The sequence below is a fragment of the Pectinophora gossypiella genome, chromosome 23 (genome assembly GCF_024362695.1).
Source record: "Pectinophora gossypiella chromosome 23, ilPecGoss1.1, whole genome shotgun sequence".
Lineage (NCBI taxonomy): Eukaryota > Metazoa > Arthropoda > Insecta > Lepidoptera > Gelechiidae > Pectinophora > Pectinophora gossypiella.
This window is the reverse complement of record NC_065426.1, coordinates 8,695,299-8,715,528: the sequence shown is the minus strand read 5'-3', so window position 1 is coordinate 8,715,528 and position 20,230 is coordinate 8,695,299. Positions and strand designations below refer to the sequence as shown.

The 20,230-nt window shown below is 41.0% G+C and overlaps 1 protein-coding gene across 4 annotated transcripts in view; it reads left to right on the top strand.

Moving 5' to 3' along the window:
• The window catches only part of LOC126377577 (protein Wnt-7b-like), an 82,591-nt gene that overhangs the window by 18,688 nt on the left and 43,673 nt on the right, over positions 1–20,230 (top strand). For all 4 annotated transcript variants that reach the window (XM_050025385.1, XM_050025383.1, XM_050025384.1 and 1 more), the window contains exon 2: positions 14,357–14,576. In XM_050025385.1, the coding sequence (XP_049881342.1) occupies positions 14,464–14,576 (113 nt within the window). In that variant the 5' untranslated portion in view covers positions 14,357–14,463. The remainder of the gene's footprint in view (positions 1–14,356; positions 14,577–20,230) is intronic.

Below are 20,230 nucleotides of genomic sequence, written 5' to 3'. Positions count from 1 at the left end.
CAGTATGTGTCTGACTTGCAAATGAAATAAAAATCCAAAAGTCAAGTGTGAACTTGTACCAAACCCCGGACACTTCATACAAACAACCTCGTTTCACACAGACACCACACATTGACGTTATCGTACGGTCACGATCATTAATATGTATACACTTTGGTACCATGTCACATTAACTTTTTTGACAAATTGAACTGTAAGTCTCACTAAATGTCAAATATGTTAGTGCGACAGAGTCCTAAAGTGGGTGCATTATATTGCTCATGACTGTATGTATGTACGGGTACGAGCATTAATATGTATACACTTTGGTACCATGTCACATTAACTTTTTTGACAAATTGAACTGTAAGTCTCACTAAATGTCAAATATGTTAGTGCGACAGAGTCTTAAAATGGGTACATTATATTGCTCATGACTGTATGTATGTACGGTCACGAGCATTAATATGTATACACTTTGGTACCATGTCACATTAACTTTTTTTACAAATTAAACCGAAAGTCTCATTAAATGTCAAATATGTTAGTGCGACAGAGTCCTAAAGTGGGTACATTATATTGCTCATGACTGTACACTCGCATCTGTGTGCGTGCCCTGTCGCCATACTATTCTAGTCTAAACTATGTCCGAGGGGGTGAGGTAAACCTAGCCCAGACGCTGGTGGGGAGCGGATAGTTGCCGTTCTGTATGTAGTACACATACATACATAAACTTCACGCCTATTTCCCACCGGGGTAAGCAGAGACCATAGAATTCCATTTGCTTCGATCCTGACACACTTCTCTTGCTTCCTCCACATTCATTAATCGCTTCATACACGCACACCGGTTCAGAGTAGATCGTGTTAAACCTTTTCTAAGGACATCTGCAATTTGGTCAATGTAAGTGCTTCTCGATCTTCCTCTGCCGGCCCTACCATCAACTTTCGCTTTATATACCGCTTTTGCAATTTTATTATCCTTCATCCGCTCTGTATGTAATATTATTCCTTATTCTATGCTTGTAGTAATAATAATCATTTCAAAAAAAGAATAGTGTGAACTTGACATTAACTGGCGGTTAATGGTATTTTCATGTCGGCACGCAGTAAGTATGTTGGTCAAAGCCTTTACTATACATACCTGATTATCGTGCGCTGGAGCCTATTTTTTATTTACGTGTTTTGTACATCACGCCTGTGTACCCGGCGGGGTAGGCAGAGGTATAGTATACAGGGTGTTAGTGATATCGTAACGAATACTGAGGAGGATGATTCAGCTTACGATTCTGTGTTAATTCATCATCATCACCAGCCCATCAAAGTCCCCACTGCTGGGGCACGGGCCTTCCCTATGGATGGACAGGGAGATCGGGCCTTAAACCACCACGCGGGCCCAGTGCGGATTGATGGTTATTAACGACTGCTAATGCAGCCGGGACCAACGGCTTAACGTGCCTTCCGAAGCACGGAGGAGCTCGAGATGAAAACTTTTGTTGTCACCCATCCTATGACCGGCCTTTGCGAAAGTTGCTTAACTTCAACAATCGCAGACCGAGCGCTTTTACCGCTGCGCCACCGAGCTCCTCCTTCTGTTTTACTATCAAGTGGAATTTTCCGTTTTTGTTTCCGAGCGGAATCATGAGCTGAATCATCCCCTCAGTATTGGATACGGTGGCACTAACACCCTGTATATACCTCTCGCCAACTATGATTTGTAATGTAATATAATTAATAGCCCCCCTCCGGTTGTTTGAGTCCGGTTGTTGGGAGGCCTGTGCCCAGCAGTGGGACGTATATAGGCTGTTTATGTTGTTGTCGTCCAAAATACCTCAGTGTCTCAAGACGAAAGTCTTTGACCAGTGCGTGTTGCCAGTGATGACCTACGGCAGTGAGACGTGGCCGCTTACTATGGGTCTCGTGAGGAGGCTCGGTGTCGCTCAGCGGGCAATGGAGAGAGCTATGCTCGGTATTTCCCTGCTCGATCGAATCAGAAATGAGGAGATCCGCAGGAGAACTAAAGTCACCGACATAGCTCGAAGAATTGTGAAGTGGCAGTGGGCAGGACACATAGCGAGGAGAACCGATGGCCGATGGGGCGGAAAGGTTCTGGAGTGGCGACCACGTGTCGGACGACGCTCAGTGGGTAGGCCCGCTACAAGGTGGACCGACGATCTGGTGAAGGTCGCGGGAAGCCGCTGGATGCGGGCAGCGCAGGACCGATCGTCGTGGAGATCCTTGGGGGAGGCCTATGCCCAGCAGTGGGCGTCATACGGCTGATGATGATGATGTTGTTGTTGTTATAATTAATAGCGGGCGAATCTATTACAACCGGGTACAAATCCTGGAAACCACATTATATCAATTACTTATACAAATACAAAATACAAATATACTCTATTGCATCAAAATAAAATAATTACAAAAGTCAGAGGTCCCTAGGTCTGCGTCTTACCTGGGGCCTGTTTAATAAAACTTACAATTGTAAATTACAACGACAATTTGGTGTTCATTACGTAGCTAATATGAAACTGCAAAATATTTGTGATCACTAACTCCGCAATGTACATCAAATTGTCATTGTAATTTACAATTGTAAGTTTTATTAAACAGGCCCCAGGTCCAACGCCTGTCAGTGGCTGTGCAACGGGGCTATGCCACCAGTGTAATGGGTTCGTTTGGACGTCAAATTCAGAACACTTAAGCGCCTAGTTCAACATGACGAAGTTACGTATGTTTCTGATTATGCGACAAATTGTATTATTATAATAAAATTGTGACCTGATTATTGCTTCTATGCTGTTCTGGTAGCAAATAAAAAACATAGAACACGTTCAGCTGCTTGTCTTCCCGGGCATGTCGTAAAAACCGACAGAGGGATTGCGTCCTCTAACATAATGGACTAATGTTATGGGCGATAGGCTGATCCCCTATCACCATAAGGTTCATCATATCCATCTTAGGACTTCGTATCAACAGTGGCTGCAAGTTGTCTTTGATTACTTGTGGCTCTGCCCACCCCATTTGGGATTACGGGCGTGAGTTTATGTATATATGTATGTTGTGACCTGATTATTCAATAAATTATTATTACAAAAGACTCTTATATTATGATCCAAATAAATTCAAACTCACAAATAACAAATGCACATCACAACCATGAACACGACAGTGTGTAAAAGCCCTTATAGTTTATAACTTTAGAACATTTACAACTATAAATAGAGACAGATAAAAATACATGGAAAACATCTTGAACAAGTGAGTTTTATTGCCATTTAAGTGTATTAAAATGGTAATAAGGATATGAGCTTCACTGGAAAAATATTCGATATTTAGTAAAACAAAGTGTCTACATACCTTAGTAATCATAAGTAACATAACTGTTTAGACTCAAATAGACGAGAGAAAAAGTGACTACATAACTTTATATTCGTATACAAAAGTATATACTTAATTGAAAATAACAAATCAAATCATCAATAGAAATCAACTCATTTATTGCGTGATAACACCGGCCCACTAAGTTTCTTTCAGGCTGTCCAAGGTTAGCTGGAAGAAATCCCAATTAGGGATAAGCTCGCCTATGCTTTATCTAACGATAAATTATATGTAAATTTGCTTTGTAAGTATTTTAAAGCAAAAGTATACAAACAAATAAACAAACAAATCATTAATATTGCGATGGGAAATTCTCCTTGATATCAAGCCAGAATCATGGTCTGCATCATCCCCCTTAGTATTCGTTACGATGTCACTAACATGCTGTATATTTTCGGACGCGAGTAGCCTTCAGGCGGGCGAATCAGAAGGCCTCAGCCATCTAGCCTGTTCTGTAAAAGCCAATAACAAACCATTGACCAAGTGATAATGCGTATGGTAACATTCTGACGGTCACCGTCGCAATATACTCACGACTTCACGACTTACTTCAAATTGAAGTCTCGTGGAAACAGAGATAAATTTGACTTTACAGCCTACAAAAATTGGGTCGGGTACTGTCGAGAACAATATCATGTAAGTACCCACTTTAGAACCCTGTCGCACTATCATATTTGACTTTCAATGAGACTTACGGTTTAATTTGTCAAAAAAGTTAATGTGACGCGGTTTCAAAGTGTATACATTATGAGTACTCGTGACCGTACTAGGTGCAAAATAAATTATGAAATTCTGATAACTAAATAAAGACAGATCTAAGTGTACGACACATAACATCGCACATTCAGCAGTTTACGTCAGTCGGCCGAATCTAGGTCGACTTACGTTAGTTCACGATTAATCATCATCGCGTGTACTCTCTAGCAGTTTTGTCATTTAATTCCTACAAATAAATCAGCAATTCATCTCTCTATCAGATCTATCATTCAAAGCTGTACAAATCGTACATCTTTATGGTCCTTCGAGCCGGATCTCGCGTGTGCGTTTTATTTTGTGATTTTTTATCGTGAAAATTCGTCGCGCGTGATACATGAACTAGCACACTAAGCAGAACTATTAGTGATACGTGGAAGTTTTGTCATCATTCAAGTACTATCAGTATCAGGACCTTATCAGCATTATAATCATCAGTTATCAGTTCGAGAATCAGCATCAGGAATCATCATTAATCATCAGCTTACATCAGGAGTCATCTTTAATCATCAATATTCAACAGCATCAAAATAAATAGAGTGAGATACATCTTACGATAAATAAGTTGTGTAAATTTTTGGTATTTGAGTGGTAGCGATTCGGTCCCATTGGCCTCCCACCAGCGGGTCTCACCAGTGGGATTGAGAAGGCGCACATACCTACGAGGATACCATAAATCACTATATCAGCATTATCAGCACAGTCACTCTATCAGATTATCAAGTAACCAGCAGGTCGCCAATAATGGATAGCGTACTAGCAAGACAGTATGTACTTATGCACAATATTGAACGAGCCATTATCAATTTTGGCAAGGATGGACCAGAACGCAGGACCCATGCCAACATCGAAAAAAGGATTAACGCCATTAGTCAATACTGGGATGAGTTTAAAACTAATCACATGAAACTAGTGGAATATCAGGACATCGATCATGTTTATTTTAAGCAGAATTGGTATGAAGCGACTGAAAACTTTTATCGAGAAGTAGCAGCATATTTTCACCGCTATCTGGTCTACATAACTGACCCAACATCAGAAGACAAGCCCATCAGGCCATCTGAGTTGAAATGGTTATCAGAGCTAAAAGGTTTCCCGGGAGCAGATTTCAGTGACATTAAAAATCTGTCCCGCGCGATTTCGTCACCTCATATGACCCCGGAAAACAGAGCAACGCACTCAGGTACCCTGCCGCCCGCCTCAGCTCCGCCGCAGGGCCGCAGCGCCGCGTCACCCGCGCCGCCCGCGCACCGCCTTACCGTGCCGTCGCCTCCCCGCGAACTATTCAGCAGCAACATAGATCGTGGAACATCTAGTCAGTTAGAAGAAAAGCTTCGAAAACAGAAAAGCAATTTTAAGGCTTTCACTCGTACCATTAACAGCATTGATTACGACTCTTTATCAGAAAAGTGGGAATTTGAAGACGCTTTAAAGCTCATAGATTCACGTTGGAGGGCTATCGATTCCCTGCACTGGGACATAGATAGCGAGCAGTATGAAGAAGACGTAGACTACGAGCGCGCCTTTACAAGGTACGAGAGAGAGTACAATGAAGCTAAGAAAAGCCTTAGCCAAAAAATGTGGTCAGCGTCATACAAGACCCGCTCCACACCAACAGTAGATATCCCAACATTCCATGGGGACTATCATAAATGGATATCTTTTAAGGATCTTTTCGAAGAGACTATCCATAACAATCGCTCTATGTCCAACGCACAGAAAATGCAGTTCTTGAAGAGCAAAATCAGGGGCGACGCTGAAAAATTAATTCAGCATCTAAATATCAGCGCAGATAACTATCAGGTATGCTGGGACATTCTCAACCATAGATATCATAATAAGAAGTTAATCTTCAGCTCTCACGTCAATTTAATGATGTCCTTACCGACAATGCAGCAGCAAACATCATCGCTCATCAAGAAAATTCATGATAATACAAAGGAGTGCCTGAACGCTATAAAAAATATAGGAGTTGACGTCACTTCCTGGGATCCTTTGTTAGTTCACATCCTATCCCAAAAATTGGACTGTGAAACCCACAAGGATTACATCGAGTCATTAAAGGCCCCCCGTGAATTGCCGTCTTTATCAGACTTTTTAGACTTTCTTGAGAGCAAGTTTACATCACTTGAAGCGTCTAGGCGAAAACAGGACAACAGTATGCACAAATCAAACAATCAGAATCAGCAAACATACAACATGAAAAAACCACATCAGCAACAAAATAATGTTAATTACAATAAATATCACGCTATTATTACGCCAACAAGCCGATGGCAAAATCATATCATGTGTCATCAATATATAAATGTCAACATTGCCAAGGCGATCATTCAATTTTCTTTTGTAATGATTTTATTAACATGCCTAGCGAAATGAAAATGAAGGTGGTAAACGATTTACGACTTTGTACCAACTGTCTTTACGATCATAAAGGAAATAAATGTATATCAACTAAAACATGTCGTAAGTGTCTGGAACCACATAACACCTTATTACATGATGCACTTAATACACCTACGACGTCATCTTTTAAAATACACAATAAGGAAAATGTGAACGTATCTCAAAATGAATCATCAGAAATCTTATTGGCCACTGCACAGATTAAGGTGCTAGCAGCAGACGGCTTATATCGAAACATGCGTGCCCTTATCGACCAAGGGTCACAAATTTCGCTTATCACGGAGAAGGCAGCACAGGAACTCGGATTACCTCGGCGACACTGCAAAGGGGTAGTGTTCGGTCTTGGCACAAAAGAAAACAGCTGCAAGGGAGTTATGGACATATCAGTATCAGCTATACATGGACAGTCTAATTTTAACGCGAATGTCGTAATTATGAAAAATCTCGTGAAAAATCTACCTAATCAATCATTTGGAAAACCAGCATGGCCGCACATTGAAAATATCAGTTTGGCCGATCCGGAATTTTACATCAGCCGCCCAGTCGATATATTACTAGGCGCTGATATATACGCTCTTATCATGATGGGCGGCATTATCAGAGGAGAAAATGTCTCCCAACCTATGGCACAACAAACCCATCTCGGCTGGTTGTTGTGCGGTGGAGCGAAGACATATCAGTGTAATGTCATCTTGAATAATCTTGAAGACACTCAAAGATTCTGGACTATTGAAGACGTTGCCGACAACCCTCTCAATATGTCAACAGCAGATTATCAGTGTATTGAGCATTACAAAGAGCAGACATATCGGCAATCAGATGGTCGCTATGTCGTAAGACTACCGATGAAGCCTGAAACTTCAGCTAACTATCATAAAGCTATCATACCTCCACAAAATTGGCGTCACGTGAAATCAGCTGAAAACCCCGCTGACTGCGCCAGCCGGGGCATAACTGTCAAACAATTAATAGAGCATCCCCTGTGGTGGAATGGACCATCATGGTTACCATCACACACATCAGACAATGAAAAAGTTCAATCAGTATATACAACCGATCAAGAAATAAAGCAATCAGTGCAAACATATGTCGCTACTACAAGTCCGGATGACACAATAAGCGACATAGTAAACAAACACAGCAGTTTCGAGCGTGCAACCCGAGTACTGGCATGGATACGTCATGTGGGGTCGCGTAAACGAGGTAAACAATCATTTTTATCAATTGAAGAATTAGCAGAATCTCGAGAGATGATAATCCGTTATTATCAGCAAACTGAATATGCATCAGAAATAAACAGTCTTAATAATCAGGAGAAAATTAACACAAAGAGCAAAATACTCAGTTTAACACCATTTTTGGATCAGAATGGATTACTCAGAGTCGGCGGTCGTATAAAAAACGCTCAGATCAAGGAAGACATGAAGCATCCCCTAATCGTTCCACACGAAGGTCATCTAACGAACTTGCTTATAGAACAAGCTCATAGAGACACTTTTCATGGTGGAGCACGCCTGACTCTGGCTCGCCTCCGACAGCGCTATTGGGTAATAGGCGGTAACAGAGCAGTCAAGAAATATCTTCGCAAGTGTGTTATTTGCAGACGGCATGATCCTGTGAAGCAGACACAAATAATGGGGGACTTACCAGCAGCACGTAGCAACCCGTCTCGGCCCTTCTTCAACACCGGCGTAGACTTTACTGGATATGTCGATGTTAAGGCCAATAAGGGTAGGGGCATCAAGACAACTAAAGCATACATAGCCGTTTTCGTCTGTATGGTGACGAAAGCGGTACACCTGGAGCTCGTCTCTGATCTATCATCATCAGCATTTCTAGCAGCATTACGACGAATGGCTGCGCGTCGAGGAGCGCCACGCCATATATATTGCGACAACGGCACCAACTTCGTCGGAGCAAGTCGAACACTGAAAGAAGAAATCATTAATCTTCAGGAGACATTAGATGACGAGTTCTACACACAAGCAGCTGAAATGGAAATCGAGTTCCACTTCAATGCTCCATCGTGGCCGAGTGCCGGCGGACTGTGGGAAGCAGCTGTGAAGAGTCTAAAGCACCATCTACGCAGAGTCCTCGGGGAACAGAAGCTCACTTACGAGGAGTTCTCTACTCTTCTAGCACAGCTGGAAGCATGTCTCAATAGCAGACCGCTTGGTGCCTTATCAGAGGACCCGGAAGATATAGACTTCTTAACCCCATCCCACTTCTTGGCTAGCGGACCCACACTTACCATTGTAGAGACAGAAAGGGACGCTAGAACACGATGGCAGCTGACACAAAAAATCTTTACCCAAGTCTGGAAGAGATGGCAGTCGGAATATTTGTGTCAATTATCAGCACGTAGTAAATGGCAACAGCAGAAACCAAACCAAAAGGTGGGAGACATCGTTATCATACACGACGCGAACTTACCAGCCGGAAGGTGGCCGCTGGGCAAGGTGGTAGACCTGCATCCTGGGAGAGACGGACACGTACGAGTGGTGAGTGTCAAAACTAAAAATGGCATCATACAGAGACCGATCGTAAAATTATCACCGTTACCTGTAACCGATGAAATCCAGCAGGAAAATCAGCAATCCAATCAGCGAGCAAGCAAGAAAACTAATATCAGTTCCAGCTTTAAAATACTAGCTGTCACATTACTAACAATGATGATGACTTTACCGATTCATTGCGCTCACAACATCACTCCACTAAGCAGTAATCAGAGCATCTATTTTGATAAAATTTCGGACATGCATCTAAACAGAGATCAATGGAAGCTAGTTGTATTTTATAATTTAAAACCTTACTGGGAAGGAGCCGAAGCACTTGCAAAATGTATTAACAGCCTTGACAACATGTGTTCTAAGACTGATAAACACCTATTGTGTGATGTAATCATGCTTCAAATACGACACGGCTATCAGGAACTCGACCGCTATAATCACATGTTGCTCGGTCAGCGAATTGACGGCGCGCACGCACGTGCTCGCCGCGGCCTTATCAATGGAGTCGGTAACCTAGCACGTACACTGTTCGGCGTACTCGATGATCAATTCGCAGAACAATATCAGAAGGATATCGAGTTACTTCAGACGAATCAGAAGCACCTAGCGACCTTATGGCGTAATCAGACATCAATCGTTGAAGCGCAGCATAATCTATTACAAAGAGTTGAAAACACCATGGATCTACAGAACAAGTATATGAATAAACACATAAATAAAATCGAACAAATGACGAACACATTAAAAGAAAACATTGAAAATACCGCAAATAGCAATAACTTTGCTTTGTCGGCGATCATAGCAAACAATATCTTCCAAGGTCTGCGAAATATACAAGACTACCTACTGAATACTATAGTCGATTTACACTACGGTTCGTTTAATGTTCACCTTATCAGCCCAGAGCAGTTTCAGGATGAACTAAATGTTATTTCAGGCCAGTTAGCAAAGGATTTGTCATTACCTATCAATAACATAGCTGCTGATCTACCTAAGCTCTATCATATGTTGAAGATCAAGGCGAAAATGACGAAACAATATTTTATTTTCGAAATCAAGATACCACTTGTGGCTCGGGATTATTATGAGATCTATCGTCTTATCCCTACCCACCACGGAATGAACAACAGCATGATGATCAATATTATACCGATATCAGAATATATAGCGATGAATATGCAAAAGGATTCATATTTCCCAATGACAGAATCAGATATATTACGTTGCGACCGCTACGATGACGACACTTATTTATGCCCACTACAAAGACCAGTGTATCATATGACATCAGACAAGAGTTTATGCGTCAGGAATGACGTCACGAAGCAGTGTGCAGTGAACATAGAACCTTGCCAAACCACGTGGTCAGAGTTACAAGGAATCAATACGCATCTATATTCCTGTTGCGGACAATGTCCAGTTCGTATCATATGCGGGAATCAGGTTACCTCAGAACAATTATCAGGGAATGGAATTATCAGTACGAGTGGAGGTTGCATAATCAAGAGCACACACTTCACTATCTATTCTCATAGACAACAGAGCACTGAGCTAAATGTCGAAGCCGACGTGTTGAAGATCGATATTCCACCAATAAATAACATCATAGAGCTACCGATCAGTATTATTAAAGAGGAGAGCATTGCCGATCAATTAAAATACGATAACCATACGTATTTTCATCAGCAAATTGATAAGATCGGAAAACAGATTCAGGAGATGAAGGAAAGTGGTGCGGAAGTAATGAGCATCGTTAAACCCACCTCTCACGACGCCATACAATACGGGATGATATGTATCATTTCTGGAGTTGTGATTTGTGTAGCAGTAGCATACGGATGGCTTCGACTACTCAGACACCGGAAGCAAGCCTCCAGCGGCATCAGCAGGGCGGGGGCGCGCTGCGACCGCCCGCCCACGCCCCGCGCCCCTCCGCTCGCGCGCCCTGCCGTGAGGGCAGCGTGCGCGCACCACGCAGGTGACCCACTACCTCATGAAGCAAGTGAACGGGGCCCGACGACGGACCACTCACCCACAACATCAGAAGCGAGTTTAGTTAATAAGGCGACCTCGCCAAGTTTTATAAATCATTTTAATAATATGTAACTTGTTAGTGAGTACAATCAAATATTTAAGTATCAAATAATTAAGTTGAAATGTAAAATATTTAAGAACTTTATGTACTATCATATCATCTCATCAGACCCTCTCACGCCTCCTTTTCCTCTCCCGGAATATGTACGACACATAACATCGCACATTCAGCAGTTTACGTCAGTCGGCCGAATCTAGGTCGACTTACGTTAGTTCACGATTAATCATCATCGCGTGTACTCTCTAGCAGTTTTGTCATTTAATTCCTACAAATAAATCAGCAATTCATCTCTCTATCAGATCTATCATTTAAAGCTGTACAAATCGTTCTACTAACGAAAAACATTTCCATTTTTCTATTTAACTTATTTATTAATTGTAATGAAAAAAAAAACGTAATAATAAGCTCGACATTTTATTACGTTTCTCTATGACGTCTCTCTCTCTCTCTCTCTCTCTCGTCGTCTCTTGTTGGTGAAGTAACCGCCATTCCTCTCTTCTTCCCGCCAAAACCTTCACCTCCCGACACGACACGACCTGCACCTTCTCTTTTATTTGTTTCATAAATGTTATCCTAGGTCTACCCCTTCCTCTCTTCCCTTCAATTTTTCCTTCTATAATGTTTGTTATAAATGAATCGTGTCGTATCAGGTGGCCAATCATATTTCCTCTCCGGTTCTCTATAGTCTTCAATATGGTTCTCTTTTCTTCAACTCTTTCCAGCACTTTTTCATTTGACACCATTTCAGTCCAGCTTATACCCTCCATCCTTCGCCAACACCACATCTCAAACTCTATCACGTCACAGTGTACTTTTTCATAAAAAAAATTGTGTTTTAAATAGAATTCGAAAACAAATTGGACAATCATTGGTTTAGGAATGTGCTGGTTTCAAACCTGCGATCTCAAAGTGAGAGGCAAGCGTTCTACCAACTAGGCTACCACGGCTCACGCCTGTTTCGTTACTAAGTAGCAAATATTCCTCACTTTCCATTTGTCGATTATATTACAAGTATGACAGTAAGTCACGATCGCTCTTTACAAATGCTTACGTCTTACAACAACGGTACATTGTGTAACGTATGAAATGCTAGTGTTTAAGTATATGTAATATACATAACATAACACACACACACACACACACATACACATACACATACACACACACACACACACACACACACACACACACACGCACCTGCATCTCTAAAGGAGTAGGTGGAAAAGCATAGTAGGGGTGTACTCCTCGCCAGTTATGTTTAAGTCCCATGTCCATCAACCGGGTACAAGTCCTGGAAACCATCATCATCATCATCAGCCCATTAACGTCCCCACTGCTGGGTCACGGGCCTTCCCTATGGATGGATAGGGAGATCGGGCCTTAAACCATTACGCGGGCCCAGTGCGGATTGATGGTTATTAACGACTGCTAATGCAGCCGGGACCAACGGCTTAACGTACCTTCCGAAGCACGGATCTTACTATTCACTAATGTAAGTGAGTAATCGTTACATGAGCCATGTCAGGGGCCTTTGGCAGCTCAATCATAACCCTGACACCAAGGCTGATGAGGCTGGTATTCCACCTCACAACCCACACGATAAGAAGAGAAGATATTAGCAACAGATAATTATACTAATTATAATCATATAGGTATTTATATAATTACGACTTGTGACCAATTTGCACTTTAAAATAATAACCAAATAGGCTTATGACCAAATTCGAAATTTCACTATTTAATACGGTTCAATAAAAAATAATTGCCTAGGGATACGAGTGAAGACCTCAACGGTTGCAGAGGCGAAGATGGGAGCCATTGGTACGGCAATGCAGGACGGAAGGGGCAAGTCACAGGGACTGTAACCTGGAACCAGACAGAAGGCAACAGTAACTGTCAGTACTATTCAGAGGCGGAGGACAGGTGTCCTAGTACGGCTTTGTAATAGACAACTCTGGGCGTCACCCCACTTGCGTCAGAGTACTGCGGGGCGGAAGGCAAGAGGGAAACCACTGCCCTATTTTTCCCTAAAAAAGTAGCATGGAAAATGCTGCACCGACAAGAGCGTGGCTCTTAAATTGACGATGATGGAAAATTAATTATTAAGTTGTGACCAAAATGCACTCATTTTACCAGTGACCTTAGTACACTAAACCTCAGAAGCGACACGTGTTGCAAAATCCTCACCCAAGTTAACTTATGTTCATTTGTTCAATGTAACAATAGACAATTAGATAAAGAAGCTAATACTAACGACATTTCTCTTAGAAACGAGGCGAGAAACTTCAGAATATTTATTCTGTAACACTTACACATCATCATCATCAGCCCATTAACGTCCCCACTGCTGGGGCACGGGCCTTCCCTATGGATAGATAGGGAGATCGGGCCTTAAACCACCACGCGGGCCCAGTGCGGATTGATGGTTTTTAACGACTGCTAATGCAGCCGGGACCAACGGCTTAACGTGCCTTCCGAAGCACGGAGGAGCTCGAGATGAAAAACTTTTTTTTGTGGTCACCCATCCTATGACCGGCCTTTGCGAAAGTTGCTTTACTTCAACAATCGCAGACCGAGCGCGTTTACCGCTGCGCCACCGAGCTCTTCACATATAAACACCGTATATACGTCTATACGTCACCGTACTTACTCATATAAACACCGTATATACGTCCCACAGCCCCAGTGGTCGAGTGGTTAGAGCGTTAGGCTCACGATCTGGATTCGATTCCCGTTGGAGACATTGTCGAAATCACTTTGTAAGACTGTCCTTTGTTTGGTAAGGACCTCTCAGGCTTGAATCACCTGATTGTCCGAAAAAGTAACATGATTCCGTGCTTCGGAGGGCACGTTAAGCCGTTGGTCCCGGCTATTAGCCGTAAAAATCACCTCCACCAACCCGCAGTGGAGCAGCGTGGTGGAGTATGCTCCATACCCCTTCCGGTTGATTGAGGGGAGACCTGTGCCCAGCAGTGGGACGTTATAAAGGTTTATGTATTCGTCCCACAGGCGGGTTAAAAAGCCCACATAGAAAAATGAGTCATGTGAGGGGCCTATGGCGGCTCAATAATAACCCTGACACCAGGGTTGATGGGGTTGATAATCCACCTCACACCCACACGATAGAACAAGAAGTAGCTTACTATAGGGTAGGGTATATATTTTTTATGTATACTGGTACATAAATATATGTAACAAACACCAAAATAATCAATGAATATCTTTATTTGCAGGTGACAAACAGCACAGTGGGCCGACAACCGACGACGCCAGTCAAAAAAGTGACAGTGAAAATGTGTTTTAAAAGATAAAAATCTAAAGCGATTAGGATGTGAAAACAATGTTGGGATGCGTGCGTCGCGCGGGCACTGTGGTACGCGCGGCAAATACCGGGACAAAACACAAAAACGGGAATTTTTTGCTCGTCCTCTTAATTGTACTACTGTGCGTCAGGTGAGTCTCATTATGTTGAGTTTTTTTTTTTAAATTTTGTTACGTAATTTAAGTGGGGTCTTATTTTGGATAAAGTTCAATTTTTGATTGGTTTCGGTTGCCTTTTCTGGTTATAAAGGTTGTTTGGGAGAAAGTTGGACGTGCTTTTTTGTCTTTGCTTACAGAGTGATGAGATGTCGCCATTAGTTCGACCAAGTGGTAAATGCTATCTCAGGCAAACCTACAATAAGTGAAGTCTTCTTCTTGACACCAGGGTTATTCAATAATAACATGTCAGGGGCCTTTAGTGGCTCAATAGCCGTCAAAAACATGGCTCATGTAACCCGGTGGGAACATATCACAAAAATCACTTTATGAGCCCTATTTTTGTTTGGTTAGGACATTACAAGCTGATCACCTTATTGTCCGAAAGTAGGATCGTCCGTGCCTCAGAAGGCACATTAAGCCGTTGGTCCCGGTTACTACTTATGTGAGTATGTAGTCGTTACATGAGTCATGTCAGGGGCCTTTGGCGACTCAATGATAATCCTGACACCAGGGTTGATGAGGCTGGTATTCCACCTCACAACCCACACGATAAGAAGAAGATTACTTGGCTGTAAGACTACAACGTAAGTCACTTATTCCCCGAACTGGGTTACCACGGATTTTAGTTAGACGATGTATCCAATTTTCAGTAATTGATTTGACTGGATACCAAATCGCTCTGATTTCCATACAAATTCGAGCTAATATTGAATTTGCATCAAAAATGGCCGCGCCACCGACAAAATAATCGGCCATAAAAATTTACAACATAACTTTTACGTTATAAATCGTGGAAGAAGTTTTTTTTTTATAAGCAGTATAAAATTCGGAGAAATTATTTTGAAAATTGGCCTTATTAGCAATAAAGCAAATAGCAATTACCTACCTCACGCCCACCCGGTATTCTTCCCCGTCATTTTTGGTCCAGAAAAAATAAAATCAAAATGTCGCCCACCAAAACTTAATTAAAATTGTAAATACTTTAGATACAAACTAATAATTATTTAAATAACTTGTCTGCAAAATCTTATTACGTAGACACTGCACAGTGGTCCGACCTCAGAAAAAAACAAACAAACCTTCCTGTTACGGAACCCTAAATACGCAATTTATACTATATTTCATGATGTCTTATTACGTCGTCAACATAAGATTGACGAAAAAATGACAATAAGATCGAATTATAACAAAAAATATCCCCTTAATAAAGCAAAACCCTGCAATTACGCCCAATAAATCCATATACAATACCAATTTTCTAAAAAAAGACCAACCATTTTGCTTTTTAACGGCGAATGAGACATGAATAGAAATGTACTTGTTAACGTATTATCTGTAAAAGGAGACTAACGTTTACGCGCGCGTTTGGGAGCAAATGGTTTTTTACGGAGCACGGAATCAGTTAAGAGGTTATTTGATGTGGGTTTTAGGGATCGGGGGACTAAAAAGGTTACTTTGAAGCATTTCATTCAAAAAGCGATATTGTAATTAGACATTTTCGTACATATAAAAGTAAATTCGCAATGTCACTTAACGTCAAATGGCAATCTTGGTTTTATAAATGAATAATTTCAATATGGCCTTTTTAAACGCCATTAAGTAACTACAAAAATTCTACTCAACTTATGATATTGTACGTATTACAGCAATACTTACTTGTTTAATCAGAAAAAAAATACATGGCACTTGATATAAACCTAGTAGGTAATTACAATCTTTGCTCAAATATTTATCTTTACTGTAATTAGTTTTATTTTATTAAACCTAACCTGATTTAAGCCAATGCATGGAAATACATTAGATATGAAGAACGTAAAAAATAAGTAATATTATTTCGTAACAATAGACATGAAAAAGTACATACAAAAAAAAAACATGAAGGGATGGTATGCGATATCGAGGCAGACCACCAGCCCGGTGGTCGGATGACATTGTGAGGTACACCGGAAAGCAATGGATGAGACTTGCACAGGACCGGAAAGGATGGCGTGAAAGAGAGGAGGCCTATACCCAGCAGTGGATGGATACAGGCTGAATAGATAGATAGATAGAAATATGAAAAAATATTGGAAGCAAACCATAAACTCCACGCGGCATCGGTGATTCGGGCTTGTGCCATGTATTTTTAAGTTGTTGTCTTTTGAATCTGTTACTAATACTAGGTTAAGGTTTCTGTTACTGACATAGTAAGGACTAGTTTCCGAAATAAATATTTTTAATTTGAGTTTGAATAAGGCAATCAAAACTTAACATTGCAAAAAATACTTTAGATTAAATCTAATATACTACGGAACCACAGTCTCCCTAATAAAAGCGCGAACGTAACGTAAACGCATTCGTTATTGAACATTAGGGACTCGATACACACAGTGAGCAGCCCAATTATATTTTTTGTAGAAACAACATCTTGTTAAGGTATTGAGAACATAAAAGATGTTTATATTATAACGTGTTTTGAACGTGAATTGAGTTTTTATGTATTATTAAGTAAATCATATTATTAGAGTATTTATGATCAGAATTTGTGCCTAGCTATGCATAATGATCGTATATTCGGCTCGGAGAACGCATGGTTTCCATCGTAGAGTCACGAATTCGAATTAGGGAATGGAATCCCGATCTCGCGAGATCTCGTCTAATTTTCGGGATCAATCCCGAAACATAATATGACGAGATCCGTCGAGACTCGAGATTGTCGGGATTGGGCGAATCTCCTTGAGTCCTTGGGTGGATCTCCTTTTTGTTTTGATCATGCTGATTAGAACAGATTAGAAACTTTATTTGCGTCAAACATGGTGAATAAGGTGTCATCATCATCAATTTAAGAGCCACGCTCTTGTCGGTGTAGCATTTTCCATTCCAGTCTATCAAAGGCCAATTCCTTGACTTCCCTATAAGACACGACGTTAAGCTTTTCTTTAATCTGTTCCATGTAAGCTCTTCTTGGTCTTCCCCTTCCTCTCTTTCCTTCAATAATAATAAGGTGTATTAAGGTGTATTTCCAAAGAAAACTTAATTACTTAGTTAGTAATATTAATGATTAAAGGTTTTTGTTTTCTTTTTAAAAAAAATGTTTTAATTTAACATCACTATCACAAACATACAGTTTTCATCGTTTCAGCCATCCTAACTTTTCATTTTTTTACGAACTAAACGATATCCCGACAATTACGGGATTTTGCGATCTCGAGTCGGGATTGCATTCTCCAGTTCGAATCTCGGCTCAGATTCTAAATCACTGCATTCGACTTCGCAAGTTTGTATCATGGATAATTAATATAATAGTATAATTAATATAATGTAATACTACGGTCACGAGCATTAATATGCATACACTTTGGTACCATGTCACATCAACTTTTTTGACAAATTGAACTGTAAGTCTCACTAAATGTCAAATATGTTAGTGCGACAGAGTCCTAAAGTGGGTACATTATATTGCTCATGTCAGTCATGTCTGTACAATATAATATTGGTCCTTACTGTTAAAGAGTTCAGAGAGAATGTTCCCATTCCCACTCTGGGAACGTCCCCGAGAACGGCACGGTATGTATTGCACAAGAAACTACCAACTGATTCCTAGCATGGAGTTGGTCACAAATTGGCCAACCTGGTACTGAACCATAGTAAACATCAGAGGGCATCATTCTTGGTTCAAACAACCCATCATTACTGCCAATCCTTTCAACGGACTCCGTAACCGAAACGACACTCGCTAGTGATGCCACGCTGTAGTTTACCCAGACGAAAAACATTTTACTTTTTTTTATTTTATTTTTTTCATTATGGACAACTTACAAGCCACACTCTGCACATGCAAAGTTACAAACAATAAGCAAAAGATTAAGAGCTAGCTCAATCACAAGTAGTCAAAGCATGCACAATCAAGTGAACAACAAAAACAAGATATAACTATATTACATGATTATCACGTGCTCAGCGGTGAAGGAAAACATCGTGAGGAAACCCACATAACTTTTTTCCTTCTTGGGTTGGAAGGTCAGACAGGCAGTCGCTTCTGTAAAAAACCGCACCGATCAGCGGATCCTATGAAAACAGGATAACGCTAGGGAGATGATGATGATGATTTTTACCGACATTCTTCATCTTCTTTTCGTATGGGTTGTAAGGTCGACAACCGCCCTCACCAACCCTGGTATTGGTTTATAAATAATATTTATTTCCTTTCCTTTGGTAGCTGGGGGCAGACACCAGAATCCTCAGATCTCAGGTTCAGGGAAAAACGGGTGACTCCCACTCGGGTTCGTTCTTGAGGCAAAGGTTGGCGTTGGCCCTCGCTATTCAGCGCGGTAATGCGGCGAGCGTTATGGGCACCTTACAACCGGAAACAGTCAGGGGCGCGTTATTTAATGACTAAGTTTTTTTATAATATATTTCTAATTTTGACATTTGTACTAACAATAATAAATTAATTATAAATTTTCGTAACGCAAATCGTTTATTTTAGGATTATTTCAGAACAGCCTCCGTGGTCTAGTGGTAAGAGCGTTAGGCTCACGATCTGGAGGTCCGGGTTCGATTCCCGATGGGGACATTGTCGAAATCACTTTGTGAGACTGTCCTTTGTTTGGTAAGGACTTTTCAGGCTTGAATCACCTGATTGTCCGAAAAAGTAAATTGATTCCATGCTTCGGAGGGCACGTTAAGCCGTTGGTCCCGGCTATTAGCCGTAAAAACACCTCCACCAACCCGCAGTGGAGCAGCGTGGTGGAGTATGCTCCATACCCTCTCCGGTTGATTAAGAGGAGGCCTGTGCCCAGCAGTGGGACGTATATGTATAGGCTATTTATGTATGTTATGTATGTATTTCAGAACACTTATTGAAAGTCTTTTTGTTTTATTCTACAATCCTATTCTAAGAATTTTTTCCACGAATATTTAACTATATTTATAATAATTTAGAAAAAAAAATAGGTAAAAGCTTTCCCAAAAAATACCAAAAGACACAATCACATCGCATCACTAGTGTGAAATCGTCTTCCTTGAAATAACTATCGGTGAAGCAGGAAACTATACGTAAACATGAAGCATTTAGATTCAAATTGGCTTGCACATAACAGTCATTATGACGGCCCATCATTTTGAATTTCGAACCTAACAACCACGCCCACTTCAGAGCGATTCCGTAAACGATATTGTGATTTACGTAAAAGTTTACGTTTTGGTTTATATAGGTAAGTTAATGAGGAAATATGTGAAAACGCAACTGTTTATTTTTGCAATTAAAACACATAATAACGGGTTCTTACCGCGTTTAAAATGGGGATATGAGACTGCCGATATTTCGACACTGTTGCAAGTGCCATGATCACGAGATGACTGATGAGATAAGATACGATACGATAGTGGAGTAGGTAGATTCATAATTTTCTACGGGCAGACATATCTGTGTACCCGCTTTCTTTGCCGCTTGTTTATGTTTTTGATATCGGAATGTTTTTGTTTATTTTTGTTTATGCCTTATGTTATAAAGTACAAAATAACGAAAAAAATACATCGATTCAGCCTGTTATGTCCTAACCATGGTATAAGAAGACCAGGTATGCTCAATCCTATGAGAAGCCGCCATTGTTAGCCCTTTAATGACGTAAGTGTTACCACCGCGT